Genomic DNA, 20951 nt, shown 5'->3' on the forward strand with positions numbered 1-20951 from the left:
TGGGATTCTCCAGGCAAGAACACTGGAGTGGGTTGCCATTTCCTTCTCCAATGCATGAAAGTGAAAAGTGAAAGGGAAGTCGCTCAGTCATGTCCGACTGTTTGCGACCCCATGGACTGCAGCCCACCAGGCTCCTCCATCCATGGGATTTTCCAGGCAAGAGTACTGGAGTGGGGTGCCATTGCCTTCTCCGTGAGTTTGTATGATTCACTCCTTTAAAATCATACCTGGGAATGCAGTCTCATATAAGTGTGCTGTGTCCCATAAGTCCCAGGGCTAAGACTGGATACTTATATCCAGTGTATGCTCTCCTCATTGTGAAATAGGCATGTGTGTGTGTGTGCAACTCTTCAAATAAAGCTTCATCTGCTTGACAGGCTTGGGCAGGTTCCCTCCTGGGAGAATGGGGGCAGGAGTGGCCTGGGAGAACTCGCAAGTGAGAAGACATTTGGATTTCTGCCCACCACCAAGTTTGACCTTCAGGTCCATTCCCATGTTTTTTAAGCCACTGCTCCAAAGCAATATTCTACCACTAGCTACCAGTCTTTTTTGTTTTGTTTTTCAGAAAATTCTGTTTTCTTCTCCTTGATTAATATGCTAAGAGAGGAACAGATTTCAATCCCCCTTGCCATAATAACTTACCATCTAATCTTCTGTTTGTACTGATAGTCATAAACATTCCCATCACTTTTGTGTTTGATACAAAATTAGCCTAAATCAACTGCGCCCTGGCATTTGACACCACTCCCTGCTAATTTTTTAAACTTAATTTTTTTCGGTTCACATCAAAGTTAAGGGTACAGAGATTTCGTATATACCCTCTGCCCACATACATAGCCTCCTCATTATCATCACTCCTCACCAGAGCTAATCAGTGATACATTTGTTTTGTCTAAAACTGACATTATTGTTTGGCAAACAAAAATAAATCACTCAAGGAAATATCTGCCTGATTGCTGCTCTGATATGTGTAGACCCCTGTGTACAATTTTCAGTTCTTGAGAGCAAGGCCCATCTTTGGCTTTGCTTGCCTTTTTTCCTCTGTAGTATGGGGTCTTCCAACCTTGACACTGGAAATTTTGGACCAGATAACCTTTTGCTGTAGGGGGCTCTCCTACAACATTATAGATGGTTCAACAGCATCCCTGGCCTCAACCTACTAGATTCCAGTAGCACCCCAATCCTCCCAGCATGACAAACAAAAATGTCTGCAGACACTGCCAAATGTCCCTTGGGGAAGAAAATTAAATTAACCCTGGAGTGAAGCCACTGCTGTGGCGCAGTGCTTGACACAGAGTAAGCTCCCCTCAAATGCTTGATAAATTAATAAATATGTTTAAACCACAGCTAGACATTTAATCATTGGGTATTTCTCTGTTTCATGCTACCATTTCCTCTAAATTCTCCGAATTTACAGCTTGAAGTTTCGTAGTAGGTATGCAGCTCTTATCACCATCCTCTTGTAGATAAAAATTCTAAGGGTCTCATCTAGCACAAAGGTTTTAGGACATTTTGTTAGTAAAACACCCTGAGATGTTATGTTTGAGGGATGGCTTTTCTAAAAACTGAAGTATATACAGTGTGTGTAGTTGAAGGTGTGTTTGTGTTTTTCAGAGTGTTGAGATATAAGAATGACATCAGCAAGATTAGGCCATCTGGGAAGCTGAGAGGGGTGGTCAGTTGCTGGGGGAAGGGAAGGGCCCAGGAGAGATTGCATCTGGGGAAAGTGGAAGCTCCCAGAGAAGGAGGTGTGCTTGCCCCAGGGACTTTGTATAGAGTTCATTAAATAGATAGCATGAATGGATAAGCAGAGTGAAACTATTTAGGAGTTATTTATACTTCTTGGGAGTTTTTGAAAATAACTTCATTGAGATGAAATAAAGGACATGATGTAATCATCTTATTTCAATGAAGAGGTTGTACAGTGATACTTAAAATGTAATTTCTGAAATATTTTAATTAAAAGGGAAGCAAAAATACAGTATTCAAAAACAAGATAAAGTTTAAGACATGAAATAGATTTGGAAATGTTATAATGAAAATTTAATCCTGATGCTTTTATGTCTTCTTAAGGAAGATTTAGATGAACATAATTAACTCTTAGTGTATTTTTTTTCACAGCACAATTCCTTAGGCTTTTGATCCCTCTTTCTTATAAAGTCATTGCTTAGCACAATTTAAGTTCCAACTGTTAATGTTCCTCACTGGAAACTATTGTTGTAAAATTTTGAGAAGACAACTGTAGTTTATTGTTTTGTACTTAAGATAAATATTTTTGTTCTTTGATTTCATTGATTATAAAAGTAAAGAGGATATGATATGAATATAACAATAATATTTATATTAAAGAATATTTGACTGTATTTAAAAACATTCTTCTTTTATAGATAGGCTACTTAGTTTAAATTTTAATGTTATTGCAATTATTATAAATACTGAAAGTTATGTAGAATTTGCTGGGAGATAGAATGAAGCTTGTTGTAGAGGCTGGGTGATTTTGATTCCAGAGAGGAATCATGATAAAGATATTGACCAAACTAATGTTATGCTGGGCAACAAAATTGTGTATTATTATTATAGGTATATATTTAGTTTATTGCTTTAGAATGTTCATAATTTAAGGTTTCACAGAGCAATTTAATTTCTTTTCTTTTGAGAGAATGATGCTGCAGTATTATCAACCCAAATGATCCCAAGACAATGTTTTATACAGGATTTTATGATGTTTGTTCTTGCAGTTTTAGCTTTAATGGAAGGGAGAATAGTTTATAATTATGGACATATTTTTAGTTCTTTTTATGGAAATTATTTTACCTATTTGGAAGATAGAATAAAAGGTAATTCTTGAAACTTGCTCCTAAACACAGAGTATTTCCCTAGAATATTGCAGTGAAGTGGCTCAGTAATATTTTGAGTTTTGTGCGCTGGTGTTATTGCATCTTTACAACACACTTTATTCTTTGGGTATAATTTTGTAGGGCAACAGTATTATACCCAAAGGATAAAGTGTGCCTGGGAAATCCCATGGACAGACGAGCCTGGTGGGCTGCAGTCCATGGGGTCACAAAGAGTCAGACACAACTTAGCGACTAAACAACAGCAAAAATAATTTTTAGTATCAGAATCAATCAGAAGTCTTTTTGTTTCCATTGTCTTAAGTAATATTGATTGTACACAGAGAGTTTCACTTTGGAGTTTGGTATTTTTTCTTTTCTTTCCTGCTGTAGACACATAGTTTTGAAATTTTGGCAGAATGCTCTGCAGTTACTTTATTTGAAAAATGCTAAGTGAAAAACTGCCTTTCTTTGAGTATATTTTCATCTTCTTCTCAAGTTTGTGTGTTGAGCCATGGGGAATGCTTTGGAACTGCATTCCCTGTCATGATAGCCACTAGGCATGTTGGCTGTTTCAGTTTTAATTAGTAAAAATTAAATAAAACGAAGCACTTTCTTCCTCATTCACACTAGCCACACTTCAAGGATGCTACAGGTGTCTAGTGGCTACCATATGAGACAGTGCAGATACAGAACATTTTCACTGCCATACACAGCAGTGTTAGGTACACCTTTCCAGGATGGGTGTGGGCAGACTACAGCCTGGAGGCCCATTTTGAGCTTGTATTTATTTTGTAAATGAAGTTTTACTGGAATGCAACCAGGACCACCTCTTTGCATTTTGCCTGTGGCTACTTTCAGGCTGTAACAGCGAAACTGAAGTTAGACTAGAGACCTGGTAGCTCGCAGAGCCTAAAATACTACCTTTCTGTCCCCTTCTGGAAAAAGATTGTGACCCCACTTTAGAGGATCCATATTCATAATGTCAAGGTTGTTTGAATAGCAGTTATTCTATGTGTAGAATATATTAGCGGTATTAAATGCCTTACATAAAATAGGTTATCATACTTGAGAGATGAGCCAGACCAGGACAGGCAAGATCTCTTAATTACTAGTTGAGAACAGGCTTCCCCTAGGAGGGACAACTGGAAGATATGTCTGTCTCTGATTGATCAGACACTTTCCAAAATGGAGAGAATTAAAGAAGAGTATAAGGGAAGGCAACACACCAGGTGTCAGTCTACTCAAGGTGGGCAGGGCAAGTGGCAGAATTAGTCTACAGTAGCCGTGAGACCCCTCAGTGCTGCCGGCCCCTCGTCACACTGCTGCCCAGAGTCTGGTTGGAAGTGAGAGATGGAATGTGAAAAGGGCGTGAGATCAGTTAGCCATTTAGGCTCAAATAGAAATTGGTTTAAAATTGTTATTTCATTAATAGAGGACCTGGTCTCTAATGTTTGATTAAGTGGATCATTTTAGTATTTTTATGACCTCATCTTCTAACATTTCCAATTTTACATACAATTTTTTAAAAATATGTACTGTTTTAAACCATGGAGTATTTCCATTTTGGTGGGACATGAGCTTATTTTTCTCTGTGAATGTTTGAGTTACAGTGTTCTGAATGGAAGCCAAATTATCATGCTGTTAGTGGATATCAAGTTATAAATTGTAATGCAGTCTTATAACTGTGAGCTTTTTTGGTTGGCCTAGGAGAACTGCCGTTGTTGCTCTTCTGCTGTGACTTGCCCAGGTTTAGGCTGGTGGAGTTTCTTAGTCTATGTGTCCTTGCTCTTCTTCGGCCAGGAGTCAGTGAATGCCTTATAAAGGCTGACCCTCTCTGGAGCAGATTATAATGTAGCACCGGAGCTAAATTTAGAGAAAAGCCAAGCCTCTGCTCCAAATAGTAACAGCTAAGTGATAGAAACTTTTGGTGAACAGAATATCTTCTCTTAGTCTTTCAATACCACTAGGTGAATCTCTATTTGTGTGTGTTTGTTTATTTTAATTTTTGATGTTGTGTATGTCAAAAATCTTTGCATACTTTTTTTAAACATTTATGTGTTCTTAACTTATTTTCCACATAGAATATGTTCAGGTTGTATAAAACAAGCCCACATAACTGAACTTTGAAGATACAAACTTTCCTGTTTAAAGCTAAAGAAGGTATTATAAACAGAGCTAAAGAATTTTTAAAATAGAGTAATTCACTCCTAGGTAGGTTGTGTTTGGTGGTAATTCTCCATTAGCAGGAAAATTTAAATAAGATAATAAGGTAATTAGAGAATTCTATGTATTTATACTGTAGACTCTAATAGAAGGGGCACACACTTTAAAAATATTTTTAAATTCTGAAATAAAAACATCTTTGGCAAAGGGTAATGCCTTCCTTACATGTTCAGCTACTGGAGAAGTTTCAGGCTCTATTTTTGGTTTTTGTATCTCAGTACAAGACCCAAACCCTTTAACAGGTATTTTTTTCTTGCTAACACAAGAAAATATTTTGTATGGCATTTGTTGTGTTTGGGGAGGTATGGAAACATTAAGGAAACCACATGCACACTTAGGTATATTCATTACTTGTGCCCCAGTGGAAACGTTTGCTGATCTAGAGTGAATCTGTTGAAAATGCCAACAGGGAAAATCCTGAATGAGAGAATTTTTCTGTAAATATTAGAAACTCTATTTCCAGTGCCTCTCAAGTGAAATAAGATTTCACTGATTAAGGTTATTGCATTTGTAACTGTTTCACTATGCAGCTGCTGCCGCTACGCGTACACCTGTCAATCCCTCCTCTACTCTTGACCTAGGGGAGCCCCACTGTTGTTTCACCTGCCTCATTGTTCTGTAAATGTTTGTGTTTTATCTCTGCTGGACTCTGTGCCTTTTGAGGGCTTGGAATCTAGCTTAGTCACCTTTATATCTAAAAGCAGAATGTAGTAAGTTCACTTTATAAGACTGGTAAAAATTCTCTCTCTTTAACCATGAAAGAAATTACTTTTGGGCTTTGTTACTTTATTTTTAATGAATTTCACTTGTGAAATGGCGATTCAAGTTTTTCCATGATAAATAGATTGCTTTCTGTGTGAAAGTAGGTGTTTCTCTTCTTTCACGGGATGGGTGGGAAGAAAGTTTTGGTACATAAATTGAATAATAATTTTTCCACATTCTTGAGAATGTTTTTTAATTATAATTTTTAAAAACTTTGAAAGAGAAATAATTTGCTTGACATTATCTTGAATTGTTTGGTCTTCATAACTTAGGCAATCTAGATACAGTTTCAGATTGTAATATTTATGTCAGCAAGGTTATTCTCAGTTTGTAAAAGCTCATTTTAGAGCAGGTTTTTCACTTTTTAAAAAGATAATTTATGATATTTTAAATTATTAAGTCCAGTAGAAGAATTAAAAAGCCCACGTATGCATCCTCTGAAGTAAACAAACAAATGAAAAACTGTTTCTTGTCTCATTCTTAAATGTTCCTTGCCTAGAAAAGCAAATATTACATGTACCTCCTTTTAACCAAAAAATTATGCTTTGCACTCTTTTATTCAATTTGCTTTTTTCCTTCACAATTTCCCTTGAACATCTTTCTCAGTATGACAGCTTATTGACAATTATTTATTCAATACTTGCTCTCAGTGTTGTTTTAGGTGCTAAAGATACAATTTTGAGTAAAACCTGCAAAGTCCCTGCCCACAGGGTGGTTACACTGTCATCAGGGGAATAGACCATGGCAAACAAATACTAAAAAATGCCAGGGGCTGCTATGAGCAATGAAGAGAAATAAAGCTAGAGAAAGACACGGAGCCTTGTTAGTCGGGATGGCCTGGGAATTTCTCTGAAAAGGAGGTGTTTGTGTGCAGAGAGTAAAGCCACATGAATGCCTTGGGAAAGAGTCTTCCCAGAAGAAAAATGACCTTCCCTGGCCCGGTGGGAAAAGCAGAGGGCTGGGTGACTAGAGGGGTGAGTGATGGGAAAACATAAGTGTAGGAAGCTTGATCAGAGAGGTAGCAGGGCCATATGTAGTACATTTGCATCTAATTCATTTTGTAACGCTTCATAGTTCCATTCAATGGCTTATTATAACTTATGGAACCAGATACAGGTTTATGGGTATTTGACTTTTTCATTTATTTATGCATCCAACAATGTTGCAACTAAATCCTTTTATATACACATGCGTATATTTACATACTTACGTGGGTATAACTAGAAGAAATTCCTTGTAAAGGAATTGCTGGACCATAGGTTTTGTACATGTAAATATTTATATTCACCAAATGCTTTCCAAAAGTATTGCATGGAGTTTATCCCTTATGCGAAAGTTTATGTCTATGTTTATTATCCTTGTGTCTTTTGTCAACACTAGATATTATTAAACTTTAAAAGTTTTGCTAGTTCAGTAGTTACAATTATCTCATTTTGAAAAGTATATTTAGATGACTAAAGTCAAACATACTTACTGGAAATACATTATATGGGCTGTTTATTTGAAGCACATAATCTTTATTTTTTTGTTTTCAGAAATTTTATGAATAAGCATCAGAAGCCAGTGCTAACAGGCCAGCGGTTCAAAACTCGGAAAAGGGGTAAGTTGTGTTGTGTTTGTGTGTGTATGGCGGGGGCAAGGAGGGCAGGGAGGTGAGGAATGTTATTTAAAGTTCTAATCAATATATAAGTTTGGAGATTGTCAAATTTAACAATATAAAACCAGTTATTTTACTAGCAAAGGCCAGTTTCTTCAGGAATAGCCCAAAGAAATTGCAATTCTGGATATTTGAACTATGGGGCAAATCAGAACAAGGATGAGGAACTTGCTCTAGTAGAGAAAAGAGGGAAGCTGAGAGGGGCTGTAATAACCCAAGAGTCACATTAGGAAGCTGGAAGTCCAAAGTATGGAGGCTTCTCATAGGTTGCACTGGTACACTCTCTGATTGGCTGGGCTTTGGTTAGGTGGAGAAAAGTTTTCTTCTTCCTTCTGGATAGTAAAGTAGGCAACAGCTTTCTGTTGGAGACTAGAGATGAGGGCATTAAGTCTCTTCCTGTTTGGAATAATTGATGGTGCATGAGAGGGTGTAAGAGCTCCCCCTACAGGCATGTCTGGACTCCAGTTGTAGCTGAAGTGAAGTGAAGTGAAAGTCATTCTGTCATGTCCGACTCCTTGCAACCCCATGGATTATACAGTCCATGGAATTCTCTGGGCCAGAATACTGGAGTAGCTAGCCGTTCCCTTCTCCAAGGGGATCTTTACCAGCTGAGCTACCAGTGAAGCCCACTTCCATGTGAGGTTTCTTAATTCCACAAAGAAGAATTAGTATTATCTTTGTTTCCACCTAACCTCACTAATTCCTGTCTTTTGAGCTCTGACTGTAAAATCTAAAGTTCTGCATTCCAGCTTCAGAACTGCCAGTTATTTAGGAGTTTGATTTTTGAACAAGGCATTTAACTTGTCTGAGCTTTGTGTCTTTAGCTACAAAATGAGGGTAATTATGTCTGTTCAGGTTGCCTTAGTCTCATGTGAGGCTATGAAGGCAATTGATAAACTTCACTATTTTTGACATTTGCCTTTGCACTTGTGGTTTTTGCTTTATTTATGTTTTTAAGAAAATGTTCATATGCAAAGATAGTAAAGCTAAGAGGTGTAAAAGGAAAGAGATATAAAAGAGCTGTAACCATTTCAGAATTTTAGAAAGTCGAATGAAATTGACCTAAATATCTTTAAAACTTTAAAATTCATATTTTCAAGTGTCTTTTATTGTGGGAAAAGTAGTGATAAAGCCAGTTTGATGGTGGCTGTTAAAACATCTGTATGTGAGTGACTCCTTTCATGTTCATCTTACCATTTCTCTGTATAAAGAATTTTTAAGTATTCTAAATATTTAACCAGTTTTGCATAATTATACAGAAATCCTCTTGGATTTAAGAATAGTTGAGCTAAAACTTGATTGGAAAACTTTTCAAAGTATGAAATATGGCATGACTAACACTGAGGAGAGTGACTGAAAAATATTTAAGGAAGTATCATGTGTAAAGATAAAGTGTGATTGAGTATCTTTGTGAAGGCCTCACTGCTGATTATGAAACAGAAGCTATGTAATGGTCGTCTAGCACTAAATTATTGGATTGTTAACCTGTGTCAGATGCCTTTGGCATTCCCCACCAGTGTCTGTAGCTGAGGGTCTCTTGTAGTGCTGTCTGTGTAAGAAGCAGCCAAGTGTGGTCAAGTAGAAAGAAAAGGTTTCTCAATACAATGGGTCAATTGAATAAGAAGAGATTATAAGAATCACTCAGTAGCAGTAAGGCTAAATTTAACTATAAATGCTGCCTGCCAAAAAACTTCACATTCTCTCTAAAAAATGAAAAAAAAGTTTTAAAAACCAAAAAGGTAGTTATTTTGTACAGTATTTCTGTCTTATATGCTTTTATGTTTTTATTTTTTGCATCCTTGACTCATCCCCATAAACGAAGTACAAGTATAGCCTGAACCACCGCCTGTGTTTAGTCCTTTTAGAAACTGTGTCCCCACTTACACAATGAGGATTGAAATCTGGAAGCAGATAGCCATCCAAGGTGCCGAAACCAGCATGCATTCTTTGTCTCACTGTGTAAAGCAGTCTTGGGAAAAAAATAAATAAATAAATGACGTCGTTGATTTCCAAAGGACTTAATCAGAAATCTAGTCACAGTTAAGGTATTCTTGCTCCTGGTAATGTGATAATATTTAACGTATGCCCCACTGTGAGGTGAAGAAAGGTTTGCCACCACCTGCCCACTGAGGGAACGTGTTAATCTCAGACCTGGATCTTCAGCTCAGGCAGCTTTCTTAACGTGACGCTGATTCACGGTAGCTGAGCTCCAATGCCAGGAGAGGGCCTTAGGATGGATTGCACAAGAGCTAACATGAGTCAACGAGTAAACTGGCCCTTACAGTCGGTCAGTTCTGAAACGGAAAGGTTGCCTCTCATACTGAACTGGTTTGCCTCTGATTCATCTGATGGGCAAGATTGTGCCTGCGTCTCATTGCTTCAGGAGTACGCACAGAGAGCCACCCAGAAATATGTTATCTATAATTTGCCAGTTGATCTAGATTTATATAACTCAGGTCTGTTGGGGATTTAAAGCTCCATTTGAGCCATTTTGTGCAAACTGCTGACTGGGGGAAAAAATGGAGTCAGCCTCATTTTCTGCTTTTCATAACAGTGAACTGCCTCCTGACAATTCATCGTGCTTTGGCTTTTCTTTTGCTATTATGATGGGGCTGACTTCAGATAAATGGTTGGCAATTTCGTAGAGCTGAGAAAATAAATCTGCAGAGGATATTTCAAGGTCATTTTAATAGGCTGTCTTCTGAAGCTCTGTCTTCAGTTTGTAACTATTCCCTAGCACAGCTAATGCTCTTCCCTGCCAAGTCAGTCTAAAAATGTTTTGTTCTTTTTTCTTCTTCTTAACATCAAAATGAAATATTATGGTGTGTGCATGCTAAGTTGCTTCAGTCGTGTCTGACTCTTTGTGACTCCATGGTCTGTAGCCCGCCAGGCTCCTCTGTCCTTGGGGGTTCTCTAGGTGAGAATATTGGAGTGGGTTGCCATGCCCTCCTCCAGGGGATCTTCCCAAACCCAGGGATCAAACCCGTATCTTATGTCTCCTGCATAGGCAAATGGGTTCTTTAACATTAGCATGACCTGGGAAGCCCAAACATTATAGTGGGGCACATCATATAGAACTTATCCTTTATGAAATATGCACATCTTATAAAATTTTCTCCAAAGAAATTATGTTTTCTACTGTGACTTTTGGGAATCCAAGAAGGATGAACACTTCTCACCTGAGCCATTGTTATGCTTAGATGAAATGAGCGAGATGAAATGTTTAATAATTCAAGTGATCCCCCTCTAAATTTTGTAGAAAAATACAATTAAAATTAGTGAAAATAGGAGCGAGAAAAAATGACCAAACATCAGGCATCCAGAGTGACCACGTACTCAGGTTTCTCTTTGAGGCTTTAGATCTGAGTTGGCGGTTTTAAATAACTCTTTAAGATTTGTAATAAATGGTGTTAGGAACTAATGAAGTGAATCATTTAAGGTAATATATATTGGAAGTCAATCTGTGTGTATGGTTAGAAAATCCATGATACTTCGCATTCTTTTTCTCTACCTCAGTGACCTGCAGAAAAAGATGGTAGCTTATGTTATTTTTGTCACTATGTTGGGATATCTTCCAGTTACCATAGTTCTTTGAGAAAGCAATAGTATTTAGATAACTTATAAGCACGTCAGAAAAAGACCTGTTTCTCTCTGTGCCATAGAAGGGTGATTATGACTAACTCCTCAGTGTCACACTTGTAATTCACCAACACAGACCCTAAACGTTCCCACCTCAAGGGAGCTTTGACCTGCCAAATGGAAACTCAAGGGAGCAATGTCATAATTTTGTTAGAATTTTGTTGATATTTCTGCTGCACTGTCCTCAAATGAAATACATATCATATTTACTGTTGGTTGTTTAAGGTGAAAAAGAACCTGTGGGTAAAATATTGTCTTGTTTCCCCAAACTTCCATTAACGTTCTTGCCATTTTCCTGTACAGGAATTTTAAATTCCTGCAGATGAACACTTAACTTAGCACGTGGGAGTTCTGCTCTTCATCCTGCAAGAGAATTATTAATCCTCCCAGGCCGTCATGACTTTTTAAGATTCCCAAGCTATACATGAGCATCTTGACCTACTGCATTATTACTCACTGTTGAAATATCTCTGGCTGTAATATACTGCCTTTCTCTCCCTTAGCAAGTCTTTTGAAAAAGTATAACTGGAGGGTGAAGGCCTTTTCACAAGCAAAAGTTTTTAAGTTGTCTGTTAGATTCAAAACAAAGCTGTCTGTATTTCTAGCTTGGTCTGAATTGTACCTTCTTGACCAACTTATATTTTCCAATGCTTCAAATTTATAATTTCAAACCATCAAAAAAGTCTGTTCTGCCACCTGAGTCAACATCCTAATAATGGGGTGCCATTATGTGGGTGGCCTCAGTTGATTTTGGGAGCTGGTCACAAGTTTCAATAAGCTTAATAGGCTTCCCTATTGGCTCAGATGGTGAAGTATCAGCCTGTAATGCAGGAGACCCAAGAAGGAAGTGGCAACCCACTCCAGTATTCTTGCCTGGAAAACTCCATGGACAGAAGAGCCCGGCTGGCTACAGTCCATGGGGTCACAAAGAACTGGACACAACTGAGTGACTAATACTTAGTAAGCAACCTGTGGTCCTTTTTGACTTCTCGCGTTTTTGCATTAAAGGAAACAGAACTTTTTCCCAAGGTGGGAGGAGAATTACCCTTTAGCTGGGCGCCCAGCAGGGGGATGACACTTGCCAGTGAGTTTGTCCTTCTGGTCACAGTTGCCTGCCCCTCCCACACCCATGATCTGTTCTTGTAGGGTGCCCATTCTCTCCCTCCCCCGCTTCACAACAAGACCCTAATTATGTTTTCCCCTGCAGTCAACATTTGCATGTTCTTGTCTGCATAATGTTTTGCTTATGGAATCAAAGGGACTTTTATCACTTGTTCATGACAAATAGTGTTCAAGTTAATTTACATCTGTCTTCGTGGAATCCTACGCTGCGTGACTGTGACTGGTACTGGGAATGCCATTCTTCTCTGCTTCTGAGGTTGTGGTATTAACCTCTTACAACACATCCTTTCTGTTACACCATAGGTAGGCAGTCTGTACAAACCAGATAGCTGCTGTCTGGTTTAAAATGTAGTTTTTAATTGTATCTAAGTCATGCACATACATGGTTTGAATAGTCCACACATACATGGCTTAAATAGTCAAACCATTCTGCAAAACATGTTGCAACAGTAGCAAGTCTGCTTTCCAGCAGTATTCTTTCTAACCTTTAACTGCTTCTTTTAGCATTTGCATTTCTATGACCACATAGCACTTCTACTTGGCTGTTTCTTGATGTTTCTGTTGGAGAGGTGTATTATGGATGCACTTCCTGCTGTGGGATACGAGGATTCTTTCACGCCTCCCCCCCCCGCCCCCCACCTGCAAAATCCTCTTCTTGGTCTGTGTTCTTTCATTTTATCAGTTTTAGCTAGACTCTTAATTAGGGGTTATATCATTGTGACCTGGTACATGGTCTTCAGGGCTAAATTATTATTTATGTTTCTGAACACCATTTTCACTTTGGATTAAATGAGTTTATAGTCAATGATTTTAGCTTTCTGTACCATAAAACTAGGCAGCACCACACTTTCCTTTGTTATGTAAATCTCTTCATATAAGCAGTTTTGGAATTCTAACAATGATATTTTATTGAAGGAATTCTAACTATGTATCACTTCATACTGTATGATTGTATTGGAAAACACTCTTCCATTCAGTTTGTTCTTTAGACCAGTTGTCCAGCTGTTAACAGTACAGCTTGAAATGTCCCTTTTCCTACTATCCTGAAAAGTACTGTTGTCTGTCTCTTAGATTTTTTTCTCTTTTTCCTGGGATCTCATAACTTAATAAGATTGTGAAATCATGAGTTACTCTCCTATTTTGGTGGAGTGTCTGTTTCAACTGCTTTTTAAAAAGAGTGAATGAGAAACATAATTTTTGAGGCCTTAAATGTTTTAATATATGTTTAATCTGCTGTTACGTAGCAATGGGGACAATAAAGGACAGAAATGGTATGGACCTAAAAGAAGCAGCAAATATCAATAAAAGGTGGCAAGAACACACAGAAGAACTATACAAAAAAGATTTTAATGATCCAGATAACCACAATGGTGTGATCTCTCACCTAGAGCCAGACATCCTGGAGTATGAAGTCAAATGGGCCTTAGGAAGCAACACTAGGAACAAAGCTAGTGGAGATGATGGAATTTCAGCTGAGCTATTTCAAATCCTAGAAGATGATGCTGTTAATGTACTGCCCTCAATATGCCAGCAAATGTGGAAAACTCAGCAGTGGCCACAGGACTGGAAAAGGTCAGTTTTCATTCCAATCCCAAAGAAAGGCAATGCCAAAGAATGTTCAAACTACCACACAATTGCACTCATCTCACACGCTAGTAAAGTAATGCTCAAAATTCTCCAAGCCAGGCTTCAACAGTACTTGAACTGAGAACTTCCAGATGTTCAACTGGATTTAGAAAAGGCAGAGGAACCAAAGATCAAATTGCCAGTATCTGCTGGATCATCAAAAAAGCAAGAGAGTTCCAGAAAAACATCTACTTCTGCTTTATTGACTATGCCAAAGCCTTTGACTGTGTAGATCACAACAAACTGTGGAAAATTCTTCAAGAGATGGGAATACCAGACCACCTGACCTGCCACCTGAGAAATCTGTATGCAGGTCAGGAAACAACAGTTAGAACTGGACATGAAACAATAGACTGGTTCCAAATTGGGAAAGGAGTACATCAAGGCTGTATATTGTCACCCTGCTTATTTAACTTATATGCAGAGTACATCATGCAAAATGCCAGCCTGGATGAAGCACAAGCTAGGATCAAGACTGGTGGGAGAAATAACAATAACCTCAGATATGCAGATGACACCACTCTAATGGCAGAAAGCAAGAGGAGCCAAAAGAGCCTTTTGATGAAAGTGAGAGAAGAAAGTGAAAAATCTGGCTTAAAATCAACGTTCAAAAAGTGAAGATCATGGCATCTGTTCCCATCACTTCATGGCAAATAGATGGGAAAACAATGGAAACTGTGACAGACTTTATTTTCTTGGGCTCCAAAATCATTGCAGATGGTGACTGCAGCCATGAAATTAAAAGACCCTTGCTTCTTGGAAGAAAAGTTATGACCAACCTAGACAGCATATTAAAAAGCAGAGACATTACTTTGCCAACAAAGGTCCATCTAGTCAAAGCTATGGTTTTTTTCAATAGTTCATGTATGGATGTGAGAGTTAGACTATAAAGAAAGCTGAGCACCAAAGAATGGATGCTTTTGAACTGTGGTGTTGAAGAAGACTCTTGAGAGTCCCTTGAACTGCAAGGAGATCAAAGTAGTCAATCCTAAATGAAATCAGTCCTGAATATTCATTGGAAGGACTGATGCTGAAGCTGAAGCTCCAGTACTTCGGCCACCTGAGGCAAAGAACTGACTCATTGGAAAAGACCCTAATGCTGGGAAAGACTGAAGGCAGGAAGAGAAGGGGACAACAGAGGATGAGATAGTTGGATGGCATCACCAATTCTATGGGCATGAGTTTGAGCAAGCTCCAGGAGCTGGTGATGGATAGAGAAGCCTGGCGTGCTCAGTCCATGGGGTCACAAAGAGTCAGACTTGCCTAAGCAACTGAACTCCACTGACCTATGTTTAATTAATAGTGTGACCAAACACTGGAATTCTGGGTTGAAAATTGTTTTTCCTTGGAATTTTGAAGGAATATCTTCTGGCTTCTGGTATTTCTGTTGGGCAATTCAAGGTTGTTCAGTTTCTTGATACCTTGTATGTGATTTGGTTTTTTGCGCTTGAAACTTCAGAGAGTTGCTTTATTCTGCAGTTTGACAGTAACGAATACTCCTTGTGGATCCACTTTCAGTCCTTGTGCTGTGTCCACAAATAGTCTTTCATTGGGAAACTCACATCTCCTTTAAAACTGAAATTTCTTGAACGTTTTAAATCCTTCCCTTTTTAAGAAAATTATCTTTTTATTCACTTGTTTGGACATTTGACTAGTCTGCTCTTTTTCTTATCTTTATGCTTCTATTATGTAGGTGTTTGACTTTTCTGTCAGTTTCGAAGAGATACTCTCAGCTTTCTCTTTTAACTCTTCAATTGAGTTCTTAAGTTTTTCTATCATATTTTTCATTTCCAAGAACTATTTTTTATTCATGTAATGTTTCTTTTTTCCATAGCATTCTCTTCTCCTCCTCTTTCTTCCTTTAAAAAAAAAAAAAAAAACAGTTGCAATATCTACTTCTCTAAAGACATTTACGATAGAATATTCTGGGGGGATGTCATCCTTTGCCCCTTTTCCCCGTATGCCGACTCAGTCTTTGTAAGGGGGAAAGGGTGAAATTCTCTGAACTGAATGTTAGATCCTTTGTCTTATCTAGTCATTTTTTTTAACTCGTCATCTGACATCTAGTTTGTTACCTTCACTTTTTTTCAAGTGATCCTTACTTTGTTCAAGATTTTACTCCAAAGTGACCTTCCACAGAGAAGTCTCTCTATTAGAGAGACTCTAGAAGACTCTAGAAGTCTAGAAGTCTCTCTAGAGTATGCTGAGGAGAGAAAGTTACATAGTATCTGTATCCTTAAATCCTCTGAAATAATTCAGGGCATCTACAAAATTCAAACTGTTTTCGTAATAAAATACCAAGATAATATTTTCCCCTTTCACACATTCTCTCAGGAGTTTAACAGTGGTTTCAGGATGTGTGATACTGCAACAAATTGGACGCAGTGCATTTGAGAATTTGTCTATCTGCCATTACTCCAGACTTTTAAAGAAATGCAAAAGTGTAAAACAGTGCCTATCTTCTCACTAATATCTTTCATGTAATAAATAGTTTTAATTTTATTTCTATAAAATAAGTTTCCATGGATGTAATAATCCATAGACACAAGAGTTCTTTGGAAACTTTAGTACTTTTGAAGGTTGTCAAGGGGTCATGCAACCAGGAAGGTTGACAACGTCTTCTCTGAAGCTGGATTTATAAACATATAGCTCAGGTATTTATTAAATATTTAAATATTCTGGAATAACTTATCTTGTTAAAAAAAATATATATCCTTCCAGGAAGTAACAGGTGTTGGTGAGGATGTGGTTAAAGGAGAACCTTTGAACACCCTTGGTGGGAGTATAAATTTGTGCAGCCACTATAAAAAACAGTATGGAGGTTCCTTTAAAAAATTAAAAATAGAACTACATATGACCCAGCAACTACACTTCTGGGTATTTATCTGAAGAAAATGAAAACACTAACTCAAAAAGATACATTCACCCCAGTGTTCACTGAAGCATTATTTATAGTAGCTAAGATATAGAGACAACCTAAGTTTTCACTACTCAGCAATAAAGAGAAGGAAACCCTGTTGTTTGTGACAACATGGATGGATCTGGGAGGAATTATGTTAAGTGAAATAAGAAAGATGAATTCTATATGATCTCTATATGTGAAATCTTAACAATAAAAACAACAAAAAAGCTCATAGATAACAGATTAATGGTTGCAGGAGAGGGTATGAAGAGGCGGGCCAATGGGTGAAATTAGTATTCAGAAAGAACAAGCTTCCAACTGTAGAGTAAGTAATGAGAATGTAATGTACAGCCTGGTAACTGCAGTTAATAATACTGTGTTGCATACTTGAAATAAGATCTTGAAAGTTCTCATTACAAGACAGAATATATGACTGTATATGGTGATGAATGTTAACTAGACTTAATGGTGATCATTTTGCAATATGTACAGATACCAAATCATTAAACTAATATCATATATCAATTGTATCTCAATTAAAAATTTTTTTAAAGAGGTACCCCTCTTTATTTCCTCCCTCCCAGTCTTTATTTTGTTTGTTTTTATATTCTCCCTTATTCTTAGATGATTCTCCCAGAGTCATTTTCTTTTTCTATCCTGGATAGAACAAATTTTTTAAACCTTTGATTGTTATACTTTATTATTTATTAGAGAGTTAGAGTTAATAGTTACACTGGCCTACCCTATGAGTGATACAAATGATTGATCATCAACTTTTTAATGTGTTAAAGTGTGGCCCCATTTAGCGGAAATCAGTTGCTTAAATGAATATTTAAACAAGGGCTTTAATATGAAAAATTAGTGCAAAATCTTAATTGTCTTTCAACTTTTAAATAACCATGCTATCAAATAAAAACCAGTGAGCAAAGGAAATGTATGGTTGCATTTGGCAATATGATGTATAAGTAAAAGAACCATTGTATTATCTATTATTTTAGATGAAAAAGAGAAATTCGAACCCACAGTCTTCAGGGATACACTTGTCCAGGGGCTTAATGAAGCTGGTGATGACCTTGAAGCTGTAGCCAAGTTTCTGGACTCTACAGGCTCAAGATTAGATTATCGTCGCTATGCAGACACACTCTTCGATATCCTGGTGGCTGGCAGTATGCTTGGTAAGCCATATACTAGAGCATCTTATAGTATTATGTACTTTCAATTCTATTGAAATATTTTCTTATGAGACAGAATCTTTATAAGCTTTACATGCATGATAGTTGATTTAAAAAAAATACAAATGGGAGTCTGTAAAACTTTTACCTAGATTATGATTTGGAATGGTGTTGATGTGGCTGTGAAATGTTTGTTGGTTAAGAGAGGCATAGCACTGAGAACTTTTGTTGACAGACAACATGGTTGGCCACTTTGCTGTAGCTAAAAGCCAACTTTCCTATGTGTCCCTAATCTTTGAATGTTTCTGGAGTGGATTTAGGAGGGGTAATTTCTGCATTATAGTTGGGGATCGTCTAGATCAGGGGTCCTCAAGCCCTAGTCCGTGGGAAAGTTGTCTTTTGTGAACCCAGTTCCTGGTGTCAGAGAGGTTGGAGACCACTTATCTAGATCATTGCAGTATATTTAAGGGGCTTACCTAGTGGCTCAGACAATAAAGAATCTGCCTGCAAGTTAAATCCCAATTGCCATCGCACCTTTCTTTTTAGTCCCATCCACCCTTTTTTTTGGTACAATGAGCAGTGAGATTTAACTTTGTCAACAAGTTTAAAAAGAAGTTCCAGTGTTTCATTAAATATCATTTCATCAATCAATAATAAAATGCCTAAGAAATATAGTTTGTATTTAGTTTTTAAAAAATCCTCACAATTGTGAGTATGTAACTAAAAGGATTAAAGATAGAAGTTTGGAAATTATTAAAAATAGGTAAAAAGCAAAATAAAAACTGTGTCTTACAGAGCAGGGGCATCAGGGGAAAAGGTTTCAGAATACTATTTAAGTGTCCTGGTGTGTTGATCTAAATGTTTATTAGGTATCACGACCACTCATTTTTCCTCTCATAGTTGTTCTTAGAACTTGGTTTTGGTAACTACTTCCTATGGTAATCGTAAATCACTGCAAGTGGTCAGATCCCCAGGTCAGTGGTTTTCAACCACCTGAAGGACAAATGCAAACATATGCAAGTGTTTTGGTTGTCACAAAGACGTGGGAGTGGAGGCCGGGTATGCCACCTACTCTGCTGTGCAAGGAACATTCTGTACAATCAAAAATTGCCCTGCACAGCATAGTGTAAGTGCCTTTCATTGAGAAATGTTGCTTAGGCCAACCTACTGTAAGACAGGGTATATACAACCTTTCTAGATAGTGCTGTGCTGTGCTTAGTCACTCAGTTGTGTGCGACTCTTTGCGACCCCATGGGCTGTAGCCTGCCAGCCTCCTCTGTCCATGGGGATTCTCCAGGCGAGAATCCTAGAGTGGGTTGCCATGCCCTCCTTCAGGGGATCTTCCCACCCAGGGACTGAACCCAGGTCTTCTGCCTTGCAGGTGAATTCTTTACCATCTGACCCACCAGGGAAGCCTATCTAGGTAAAGCTACCCTTTAATTCTTCACTCTGAGCTCTTATATCTATCTGTGCTGGTCCATGGCCCCATTCACTTCTAGACTCCTTTTTGATTTGAACTGCTGGCTTTCACTATGTGCCAAGTTTATTTTTATTGCTACTTTTTATGAAAATCTCATTATCGTTGTAGGTAATTCAAGTCCATGTATAAAAGCACTTTGTAGTGTGCTCAAATCCCAATACTCAGAAATTGCTGTTGTTGTTCAGTCACTAAGTCATGTCCTACTTTTTGTGACCCCATGGACTACACTACACCAGGCTTCCTGTCCTTTATTATCTCCCAGAGTTTGCTGAAACTCATGTCCATTGATTTGGTGATGCCATCCAACCATCTTATCCTCTGTTGTACCCTTCTCCTTCTGCCTTCAACCTTTGCCAACATCAGGGTCTTTTCAAATGAGTCAGTTCTTCGCATCAGGTGGCCAAAGTTTTGAAGCTTCAGCTTCAGAATCAGTCCTTCCAGTGAATATTCAGGATTAATTTCCTTTAGGATTGACTGGTTTGATCTCCTTGCAGTCCAAGGGATTCTCAAAAGCCTGCTGTAGCCCCACAGTTCAAAAGCATCAGTTCTTCAGTGCTCAGCCTCCTTTGTGTTCCAGTTCTCACATCCATACATGACTACTGGAAAAACCATGGCTTTGACTAGATGGACCTTTGTCGGCAAAGTGACACCTCTGCTTCTTAATACACTGTCTAGGTTTGTCATCAAAAAGCAGAGGCATCACTTTGCCGACAAAGGTTTGTCATAGCTTTCCTTCCAAGGAGCAAGTGTCTTTTCATTTCATGGCTACAGTCACCATTAGCAATGATTTTGGAGCCCAAGAAAATAAAATCTGCTAGTTTTTCCCCATCTGTTTACCATGAAATGATGAAGTGATGGGACCTGATGTCATGGTCTTAGTTTTTTGAATGTTGAGTTTCAAGCCAGCTTTTTCACTTTCCTCTTTCACTCTCATCAAGACACTCTTTAGTTCCTCTTCACTTCCTGCCATTAGAGTGGTATCATATGTATATCTGAGGTTGTTCATGTTTTTCCCAGTAATCTTGATTCCAGCTTATGCTTCATCCAGTCCAGCATTTTGCATGATGTACTCTGCATGTAAGTTAAATAAGCAGTGTGACAATGTACAGCCTTGATGTACTCCTTTCCCAATTTGGAAATAGTCTGCAGTTCCATGTCCAGTTCTAACTGTTGCTTCTTGGACTATATACAGGTTTCTCAGGAGACAGGTAAGGTGGTCTGATATTCCCATCTCTTTCTAAGAATTTTCCACAGTTTTTTGTGATCTACACTGTCAAAGGTTTTAGCGTAGTCAATGAAGCAGAAAGTAGATGTTTTAAAACAAGTATAATCACTGCAGATGGTGATTTTAGCCATGAAATTAAAAGACGCTTACTCCTTGGGAGGAAAGTTATGACCAACCTAGATAGTATATTAAAAAGCAGAGACATTACTTTGTCAACAAAGGTCCATCTAGTCAAGGCTATGGTTTTTCCAGTAGTCATGTATGGATATGAGAGTTGGACTGTAAAGAAAGCTGAGCACAGAAGAA

The 20951-nt window shown here is 38.0% G+C and overlaps 1 protein-coding gene across 2 annotated transcripts in view; it reads left to right on the top strand.

Annotated features, from left to right (window-relative positions):
• BZW2 (basic leucine zipper and W2 domains 2) overlaps nt 1–20951 on the top strand; it is a 62559-nt gene that overhangs the window by 9761 nt on the left and 31847 nt on the right. For both annotated transcript variants that reach the window (XM_010862169.1, XM_010862168.1), the window contains exons 2-3: nt 7358–7422; nt 17767–17943. In XM_010862169.1, coding sequence (XP_010860471.1) covers nt 7365–7422; nt 17767–17943 — 235 coding nt within the window. In that variant the 5' untranslated portion in view covers nt 7358–7364. The remainder of the gene's footprint in view (nt 1–7357; nt 7423–17766; nt 17944–20951) is intronic.

Source organism: Bison bison, unplaced genomic scaffold (assembly GCF_000754665.1).
Source record: "Bison bison bison isolate TAMUID 2011002044 unplaced genomic scaffold, Bison_UMD1.0 scf7180017864479, whole genome shotgun sequence".
NCBI lineage: Eukaryota > Metazoa > Chordata > Mammalia > Artiodactyla > Bovidae > Bison > Bison bison.